Here is a 10,981-nt window from a genome sequence, read left to right on the forward strand (position 1 = left end):
ATCAATTTTTCAGAACTAACAAAACCCCATCGTTATATATAAGGTGTGCAGTCAGGTCTTTTTGTTTCTAGGCTCATAAAGGCTTTGTCACCACCTTGTTCATAGACGTAGTACTCAGGTGAGTGATGAATAATGAAGGACAGAAGGGAGCTAGTCAAATGGATGCTGTGTCTCACATTTCCCCTGAGCAGAGTCATGTTTATGCAACCGTGTGCTAATTCTGCTGCCAGTTAGGGTGAGCGCTAAAGCTAATGAGCTTTCCCTCGGCCTGTGTAGGCGGTGGACAGACTGGAAGGCAGGTGACAGCGTCTGAGAAGGATCTGATTCAAGAGAGCCAAACTAACACGCCACTGCCTTTAACGAGAAGAGATGGAGCGCAGGCTTACAGAGAGGGTGTTGAATTGCCCTTCACAAGCACTAAATGCGAGGCAGCACACAAAGCCAAAGCATGGCTAATCAAATAAGAGGCAAGAGAAAAGAAAGTGGTGGAGAGGGAATGAGTTAAAGGGCTGTAGATGTGCACACAGCAGGATAAAGGTGTTCACACATAAATGGGCAGTCTACAAAACTGCACATTTTTTCATTGAAATGAAAGGTTTTTATATGTTGTTCATTTCGTTTTGAAATACAAAAACAAAAGAAGCTCATGATGGGTTATTTTCAAATGATCGTACAGCATTAAGTCATTTTCATTAGCTCTATGACTAACAAATTATTTGAACATTACTTAAATATGTACAATAATATTACTTTATAAAACTATACTTTTTAAATATTTAAATTTTTACTACAATTCTTTAGTCATAGAATCACTTTGAACTATCAGAAACTTTTGGTGGGTTAGAGTTTTCATCATAGTATTAAATAAATATCTTTTTCCCTGATAGCTATATCTGTGTAGATGTACATTTAATATATATATATATATATATATATATATATATATATATATATATATATATATATATATATATATATTTATTTTTACTTTATTTGACAATTTATAAATTAGTGTGTAATTTCTTACCTAACATTTGTCTGCAATAGTTTAGAGTACTTTAATGCCAGAAGAAAATAAGGTGTTTGTGACATAAATGCAATTGTTACAAGTACTATAGATGTTAAAATTAACAGAAAGGAATTGAAGTTCTGCTCGTCTGCCTGGCATGGGGCACAGTGTGTGGCCAAGCTCCAGGATGGTACTGCTTGTACTGCACACCACAACATGCTGGCCTCTGGTTTCTTTCTCTTCTCTCTCTCTCTCTCTCTCTCTCTCTCTCTCTCTCTCTCTCTCTCTCTCAAGCCACCCCCCACCTTCCTTTAGCCCCAGAGACCTGAGAGACCCCAGAGGAATGCTTTTGAGTAGCCAGCTTGCCAGCCAGTACCCTAGTCTGCAGTCCACTTTATGGCAAGCAGAGGAGATGAAAGAGGCGGGAAGGAGTGACATTTAGAAGAACTCTGTGCTCATTCTAAATTCCAATCACAGCTTAATCTTTTTCAGCACAGCAAAATACTCAGTGTTAAATTGACACTTTCAGTGTTCATTTAAATACAGATCAACATAAATGAACACTGAGAGTTAATTCACCACTATAGGGTAAATCAACTTACTGTGAAAGTCAAGCATATATCACAGTACCCTAAAAGTGACATTGTCTTACTGTTCAACTGAAAACGCCTCAACAAGTCAGCATGTAAGCTGTTTTATAGAAAATCCACCAATGTTATCAAAGTAAAACGAACAATACATAGAAGTAATCGTTTATAATAATAATAACATTGCTAAATTGATTGCACTTGATTGCATTATTAGTAAAAATGCTAATAATTTTTTCATAGTAAAAACCACAATACCTCCCACAAACAGCATACTTTAAATGTTCATTTTGCTGAGGAGAAATGGGTGAGCAGACGCTGTGTGCTGTCTGAGCGTGAGGAAGCATTTCAAAAGGTCCCTAACTGCATGTCTATTCGCTCAGACACTGCTATAGAGACTTTGTCACAGAGGCGTAAACAGCTGCCCAAATTTACGAGCTTGTATATGTATTTGTATTTGGACAGTTTCAGCACAATAGGTATAATTAGCATATTAAAAACGCATAAAACACAGGCTCTGCATTTTAAATGTTGTGCCAACAAAAGGGTGGGTTTGTGAAAGGCAAAGTCCTGCGTGAGCACAACCGTTTTACTGCAGTACGGCCAAAATGACAAAGATACTTGTGTGAATGAAGTTCTCAATAAGGGAAAAAAAAAATTTTTAATAATAAAAAAAATAAAAAAATAAAATAATAATAATAATAATAATAATAATAATAATAATAATAATAATAATAATAATGGTTGAATTTAGACAAACAAATTCACTGTGTTAATATTTTGTTAATAGCAGTTTTGAAAAAAACAATTATGATAAATGTAAATGTAAATCAATCCCCAAAGGGAATTTTCTTGGCCTTTAAATTAAGAAAAAGTAATAAGATATCAATAAACATATTTTTACAACTTACATTTGTCAAACTAAATTTAGCTAAAAATATTGTTTATATAATTAAACTATTTCGGATTATTAATAAATATTCTGTAATCTACTGATAGAATAAGAGTTGAAATAGGAATTGATATTTTTTTTTTTTTTTTAAACCAACTGTTTCTGTAATTGTGGCAATCTGAGTAAAATCTATGAAGTCTGATTTTGATAAGCCCCAAAACACTCTGATTATATTTGATAATAATTGATTTTAACAAGCCTTCTTTAAAGCCAAAACCAAGACTAATGGGTTAACATTAACAGCCTTGTCTAGTGAGAAAGTGTTATCAAAGTAATTCTTGCACTAAGTGCAGTGGTCTAACCCAAAAATATAAAAGAAATGTGACATAAATGTTTTATCTCTGACACACTTAATGTTATCCTCCCGTTCTAGCTCTTAAATGAAGTGTTTTCAAAATTACCTTTGCCCTCTAACCCTGTCCTGTGGGTGTCCCCCAATCCAGAGCAGAATAAAAGGGTTTGTGTGGTTTAGTCAAGCTTCAAATGAGATAAAGACAGTTTCAAAATGAAAACTCTTCTGCGAAGTCTGACTAAGTTAAATATGTAAATATACATGTATTAGTCTTTGCTTTGAAGGAACAGGAAAAATGTGTCTACAAATGTTGATCTGTACATATACCACTTTTGTGTCATTGTTGTCATGTAAGTCTTTGAGAATAAAATAATTCTATTTTTAAATAATTTATTCTCTCCCAGTTCCTTATTTAAAAAAAAAGAAATGCTGTTCTACACATCATTTTCCTCCAGTTACCTATAAAAAAAAAAAAGTTGTACTTTCTGAATCATAAAGCTGATTCTCAGTGAAGTGATTGTGAGCTGTAAAGCAAAGATGCCCTGTCTCTGTGTGAAATCTGGCTGGCATGCCTACATAACACCTGTAATCAGAGGCTGCCAGCCGCACCCAGGGGGAAATAAAGCAGCACTGGGCAGTCCTGCCGTGACAGCAGCCCTTGTTCCTGCTGACAGGTCCGCTTGCTGGGCCTGTGTAGAGACTGTGGCTCGTGTAAATACAGCACTGAAGCTTTGCCACAAGGGAGATAATGTTATCTGTACTGCCAAGAAGCTCTTTCAGCCCACCTCCACATAAAAACGTCTCCCCTGGGACACGCTCATCACCTCCTCCGCTTCCTTAGCCTCTCCACCCACACCATCATGAAGGCTCTAACTCATTTGCGCTACGTAACCTCCACTAAAACAGAGAGGACTGCACATCAGGCTAGTGTGCTTTATTCTCAGCCGTGTTCACAGCTCTACAAAGAGCCACACAGTGAGCCAGCAAACAGAAATATGAATACTGAGGAAATGCTTCACATGTTGTCTATTGCTTTGTTTAGCTTAACCATAGCTGAGCAGTAGCTGAAATTAGCATCCCTGCTTCTCCGTGAAGTACTAGGAATGTGAATTATCCCACAGATCCAGAGGGGTCCCTACAAAGTGACCTCCAGCAGAAGGAGGCAGCGCCAACATGATTGTATAATCCTTTCTTATTTATCCTTTTTCATTAAAAAGAGATTTTAAAATGTGTAAGTATTACTTTTTGCCCCAAATGCACTGGAATTTCACTAGTAATGTTTTCCAATGTGGGATTTGGAAGGCAGATACAAAAAGAATTAAAAACAAATTTGCTTCTATTCCTCTTTTTGTAATTACACTGCAACACAGTCAGATTCAAATCCAAAGCTCCTCTGAAACACTTGAAACACTGATCAGCCATTCAAACACTAAATCCACAGACAGGTGACACAAATAACATAACATAATGTGTAATATTTGTCAAGGGATGGAATATATACATCGATGAGGCATAACATTATGACCACCTGCGTAATATTGTGTTGGTCCCCTTTTGCTGCCAAAACAGTCGTGACCCATCAAGCATTAACAGCATTAACTTCTTTAGCAATTTGAGGCACAGGAGCTGTTGGATCGGACCACACGGGCCAGTCTCTGCTCGCCATGTGCATCAATGAGCCTGTTACCAGTTCACCACTGTTCCTTCCTTGGACCACTTTTGATACATACTGACCACTGCAGACTAGAAAAACCCCACAAAATCTGCAGTTTTACAGATGCTCTGACCAAGTCGTATAGCCATCACAATGTGGCCTTCATTTAACCATTAAATCATTTGACGGGAAAATGTTTACTTGTTGGCTAATAGATCCCACCCACTAACCGGATGCTATGATGAAGAGATAATCAGTGTTATTCACCTGTTAGAGGTCATGATGTTCTGCCTGATCAGTGTGTTCAACAGCAGTAAAACAGTCAGATCTCAAAGTTGATGTGAGCAGCAAAAATGGGAAACAAAAAGGACCTGAGCACCAAGTCCAAATTGTGATATCTAGACTGGATAAGAGCGTCTCCAAAACAGCGAGTCTATTGGGGTGTACCAGGAATACGGGTGGTTTGTATCTACGACAGGGTACATTGAAGGACAACCAGTGAACCAGCAATAGGGTAGTGAGCATGCAAAGCCCAGTGATGGAGAGCAAAGGCTAGCATGTTTAGTCTGATTCCAAAAGAAAGATCTAGTGTAGTTCAAGTTGTTGATAATTCACTCTGGCTATGATAGAAGTATGTCACAACACATTGCGTTGCAGCGTACCATTTATGTTTATGTATAGCAGCAGACCACTCAGAGTGAAGTGCGTGGGGTCAATGCCTCAAAGCAGTACGAGGGGGACCTACACAATATTACATAGGTGGTTTTAATGTCATCACTGATCAATGTATGAACAAGTTTTATATTACTCTTGGACTTTTCATAAATGTGATTTATGGATATGTTATCAGTGTCTGAACTTGTCCAACTCACTTAATGCACCCATAAAAGGTGAAGTTCAGCACAGCAGAAGTCTGGTGGAAAGAACAAACTGCATTACAGTTATTCATTTAGTGCAACTGAAAGTCATTTAAAGAAGGTTGGCTAGTCCAGACATGTTCAAAACCTATTTGCAATCACCTTGTCGATTAATAAAGTAAACTGTTCTGTCAGGTAAAACACAAGAACAGAGCAGGGAAACACAGAGCAGGGAAACAGGTATAGAATGATGACCTGTGTGTGGCATCATGTTCAGCTGGAGCGCCTGACTCAAGCTTTGTGATCAATATCCAAACAATTAAAATGTAATGAATTGCTTTTTTGTGAACAGCTCAGTTTCCTTAATTATTATAATATGATGTTTTTTAGTTTAAGGAGAGTACAGACTCCAGAATGCTGAAATATATCCATCAAAACACATAATAAAGACACTGGTGTCACCCACACGTAAAACTCATAATTTATTTATTTAAATGTCCCCTAAAAGATGGTTGGTTGGAAGAAACATGAGGAGGCCACTGGTAACTGAACCTACAACCTTCTAGTAAAATAGTAAATGGTGGATTTTACAACCTTACAAGAAGGGGTTTTAGAGAAACTATGCTTTGCTTAAGGATATAATATTATATTGTTGGTGATTATAGTAATGAAAAAATACATTTTAACAATTTTTTGTCAGTTTTGCAGTATATAAATATTTATATTGAGCACAGTGACATATTTGTCAAACCACATTAGACTGTTTGACATATAATTACACCACAAATTGCAAGAGATGTTTGATCCTTTTATTCAAGTACATGATATAATTAGATTCAAGTTGCATGTTAGGTAACTCGATACAAATACAAATCTAAAACAGTCCTTGCCATAACATGATATTGCTCCTAACAATTAATAAAAAAAAATCAGGACAACGGCATTTAAAACAGCTTATTTTAAAAAAAAGAAATGAAGTGTAAAAAAAAGAAGAAAAAGAAAAAGAGAAATTCTTTCATTGCATTTTCTCACATTTTATCAAATAAATTACAAGCTTGATATATAGAAATGAAACACTGCCTCAAAGTGCTGGTGCTGGATATTTGAAAATCTCTGAAAATATATCTGCAAAGCACTTTGGCTTGTTGCATTTCCTTCCCATCCTATATGTTTTTAAGATGCAAAAATATCCCATATTTATATGTATCATGACCATATCTAAAATATCAAGTCAACTAAAAATTAATATAGATTTTACTTGATTTGTCTACACAAAATTTGCCACTACTTTGATATGTTCCAGAGCATGTTATTAGCATGTTACTGAATCCAACCATGATTTAAAAGTCTTCAAAAAAAGAATAAGGATTATTATCAATGGTTTAGCATAGATTCTCAGGGAAAAAAATCCAAAGCAAGTAAAAAGAATAAGTATACAGTGTGTCTTGAACCATTCATTATGCTAATGTAGCAAAACAAAAGTCAGCAGGTCAGCAGACCAGCAATGACTGTGCATGTGTTCAAAGAAACACCTCTCCCCTTTCCCACATAGGCATCTCGGAGAAAAATCCTTCACACAGACCGTAGCCCTGATCCAGAGACAGAGGAATGGGCTGTGCCTCCTCCTTTACCTCCCAGAGTTGTGGCTGCTGAGGCAGGTCTGAAAACAGTGCCAATCCCTCATAATATTGCTGATGGCTCTGTATCTGCTGTTGCTGTTGCTGGCGCTGAATGTCTTCCATGCTACATCCCATCATGCTGCTCATTTCCAAGTAAGCACAAGCTTGCTCGTCCTCATTGCCGTACCATTTGGGTACAGTAGACACATGCTGGTTCTGAGAGGACAACTCCATCTCACAGCTAAGGGAATTCAGAGCGGTGTTGATGTCCAGGTCCTCAAACGTGCTGCCATTTCCACTGAGGACATCATCAAACACTGAGGCCAGGTCAAAATCTCCCCGGAGCACATCTGATGTCTTGATCTCGCTTGCCAATAGAGGAGACTGGGTCATTCTCCCTAGCTTGCCCCCTCGTTTGGGACAGGCCTGTTTGCGTTTGCTTCCTGCTACAGGTTCTTGGTAGTGATCCATTCTCGTTTGTGGGTTGCGCTGAGGACTGTAAGGGGAGCAAGAGTTCTGATGAATTCTGTTTTGTCTCTGGGTGCTGAAATTTGTGGCTGGCATTCGTCTTCGTTTGAAGACACCATTTACAAACATGTCTGCATATTGGGGATCAATTTGCCAAAAGCCTCCCTTTCCTGGTTCGTCCTTCTGCCTGGGGACCTTCATAAAACACTTGTTCAGGGACAGGTTGTGGCGAATTGAATTCTGGAAAAGATTGGGACGATTGAGATTTGTTAATTGAGGTGACATGTCCCAAATATTTATGAGTCCCTCTTTAAAACAAACATTTATATACAACTGGATTTACAATTGCTTTTAGACATCAAGGGCCCTACCTGAATATACTGTATTTTTTTTTGTAGTTACACTGTGCGTTACATTTCCGAACAATACGTTTTTTTTGTAATAGTGCCCTGCTTCCTACATGATGACCCCTGCAAGGTCTCATTGTACAGCAGGTCGAGGTGTCCTGTTTCCTTGGCCCACTGTGCGCAGTGGGTGGTGCTGGTGGAGATGAACACTGGGGGGAGGGGAGTGTTGTGTGTACAGGAGAGCAAGTGCTCCTAATGAGGCTCCCTTGTAATGCAGCACTGCATGTTTCTTATGATCAGATGTGCCGCACTGCCAGCATCTTGCCCCTAGGGGTCCGTCATTAAAGAAACAGGCCCCAAGATACACTATGGCTCTTGAGCTTAGTGGGTTCAGTTTCTAGCTATTGCCCCCAGCTAAGGCTTTACCTCACCTGAACATCTTAACAGATAGCACACTGAACACTGCACAGTCCAACTGACTTGGACAAGTGGCCTAAGAATTACTTAGTGTTCATGTAGTTGTTTTTTCTGTTTGCTTTTTTGTTCCTTACAGTCTACATTCAGAGTATTTTAAATGTAGTGTAGTTTTTAAATAACAGCCAATTTAAAACAATTTTCTGTGTAGATATTTACCAAAAAATGTAAGCACATAGGACTTTTATATAATACACATAACCACCAGATGGAGAAAAAATAGGAATAGAAAAATACGAAGAAGATAAATTGAATATAAATATTGAGAATATAAAATTAAGAAATAATAAAATGAAGCAACCAAAAAATATATACTATTTGTTTTAATACAATCTATCTATGTCTGCATTTATACTACAGAAGTGATATAAATAATAATAATAAAACAACCACACTGAAAAAGAAAGGATTTACCGCTGTCTCATACAATATGTATTCCATTAAATGTGATTACAGGTGTTCTGCCCTTGAACTATGAACCACCTGTTTGTAAGGACCTTCTAAACCTTTTACAAGGAACACAATATATATATGGGATTTACCTGCCAGCTAGGCTCGGCATGTCTGTAGTAGCAGAAGTTCTCGGTGATCCAGCTGTAGATGGCGGACAGGGTGATTTTGGTCTTCTTGCTGGCTTGCATGGCCATACAGATGAGCGTGGCGTATGAGTATGGAGGTTTAACATGCGGGTTGCTTTTATAATCGACCTCCTCGTGCACCTGAGCTACGTTGTGCCCAAACATCGTGGTGTAGGCGCTCGCTCCGGCCAGCTTGCTGCAGGAGGCGGCGGGATTACCGGGAGTGTGCGCGGTGCCCGAGGCAGCCGTGTCGCCCGCAGGAGGGCTGGAGGGAGACTCGGTGCCACTCGGCGGGTGCAGGAGCTGCTGCGGTCGCCAGCCGAACCCGGGCGCTCGGTCCGGAGCCGCGCTTACAATGGAGAAGTTCTGTAGCCAGTGCAGGCTCGTCAGACTGTCGTCAAAGCTCACAGCGCCGCCCGCGTCCTCCTCATCCTCCGGATGCAACAGCATCCATTTCTCCTTGAACTTCTTCGCGATCTCTGGACTCGTCAACACGGGCATCGTGACCGGTACACGATCGCCTTTCCTTTAAACACGTCTCGGATTGCAGATCAGGAGCCCTAGAACAAAAAAATAAATAAATAAACATTAATATTACACCTGTATGCTAAAAGCCTGAATTGCTTTTTTTAATGATCAGACTTTAAATTAATTAAAATTGAAGTATATCATGATGCACATTTATTTTACACACGACAAAAAAGGCAGGAAAACAGCCATCAGACTGATTTACCTCGGCACTCAAAAAAAGGTGAACTTGTTGAAGAGCACCTTGCCTGGATGGATGGATGGATAGATGGATAAAGGAGCGCTATAGTCCGTTAGATGGAGGCGGAGGAAGCGCAACAAGTGCATGCACTCTGAGGGAGAGAAGCAGCAAAGCCGGAGTGGTGAGGCTTGAAACTCAGTCACTCCATTCTTCTCCGAAAGAAATTAGATCCAGCTGGGGGCTAGCACGTCCAAAAGTGTCATGGTCCAACAATGCAGGAACCTGAGGCAGACTTTAAAACGGTCGCGTGCGCTCTTAACGGCCCTTTAAAAGCGCTCGCGCTCTGATTGGCTCACCGGGTCGCGGGTGTCGCGTATCGCAGTGTGGACAAAATACACCGAGGGGAGTGTCTTTACCAGAACACGGGCACAAAAACACAAAAGAGCCCTGGACACTTGTGTCAGAATACATTAATCTGACCATCAATAAGTTTTAATCAGTTCATGTGTAATTATTTTTACTGCTCGTGGAGGAATTGAAGAAGCAGAGTGATGGCACGTGATTTTAACATGACGCACAAACTGATAGCGATATTAAGATCTACGAGATGTTAATAAAAAGCAAAGGAGACAAATAAGCACTGTCACAGTTAACAATGGATTTTTCCTGGTCTTTTTTTGTGCTGTCACTATTTTTGTAATTGCACGCAGAAAACCCACTGGTGTTGCGCCTCCGTGCGTGTGCGCGTGTGTGAAGCGCTGTTTTTCGACGCTGTACAGACTTCTCACATTGCAGTCTATAAGATGAAGCCGTTGAAGTCACGCGCCAAAGCCTGGCGGAAAGGCGCTAAACGAGGAAGCGCGCGCAGGCCGCCCGCCACACTGCCCGCCTGCAGGCAGCCTTTTCCTCCTGATCGCATTACATCCTGCTCACAGCGCCGACCTCCACCTTACATTCTCTCCATAACTATAAAAACAATAACGACCACAAAAACGTTTAAAACTGAACGTATATAACTTCTGGACCTTTATCACACAAACACGTTATTTTGGTGCGCGTGGATCACGTTACTGATTATGGCGCGCCACCTTGTTGCTGGACCCCGTTACTGCATTCTCGATAGCATTTTCTAAGAATTCCAGGAATTAATTCAAACACGCAGTTGTGTCTTTGCTTTACGCACATAAGTACAAAATCTGTTCTTAAGGTTTTTCCCTAAATAATATCCAAAATGTCAACGCCACCATGCATACTCAACACCTCGTGTGTTCTCTGCAGTGGTGGAAATTGACAAAGTAATTCATACTTTTAAATACATTTTCTAAAAATTGTGCACTTTATAGCAACTTTATTTTTTATTTGGAAACTTGTTTCACTCAATTTTAATTCGTTTTTTTCTTCACTCCACTACATTTTAGAAATAAGTGCCGTTCTT

The 10,981-nt window shown here is 39.5% G+C and overlaps 1 protein-coding gene across 1 annotated transcript; it reads right to left on the bottom strand.

Annotated features, from left to right (window-relative positions):
- Window positions 1-6,150: 6,150 nt before the first annotated feature.
- On the bottom strand, window positions 6,151-10,548 carry foxj1b (forkhead box J1b). Its single transcript, XM_046854191.1, has 3 exons — window positions 9,571-10,548; window positions 8,802-9,397; window positions 6,151-7,678 (listed from the first exon to the last, which is right to left on the bottom strand). The coding sequence occupies exons 2-3, from the start codon at window positions 9,336-9,338 to the stop codon at window positions 6,872-6,874; spliced, it is 1,344 nt and encodes a 447-aa protein (XP_046710147.1). The 5' UTR covers window positions 9,339-9,397; window positions 9,571-10,548; the 3' UTR covers window positions 6,151-6,871.
- Between the last annotated feature and the right edge of the window lie 433 nt (window positions 10,549-10,981).

Source organism: Silurus meridionalis, chromosome 7, assembly GCF_014805685.1.
Source record: "Silurus meridionalis isolate SWU-2019-XX chromosome 7, ASM1480568v1, whole genome shotgun sequence".
NCBI classification, from domain to species: domain Eukaryota; kingdom Metazoa; phylum Chordata; class Actinopteri; order Siluriformes; family Siluridae; genus Silurus; species Silurus meridionalis.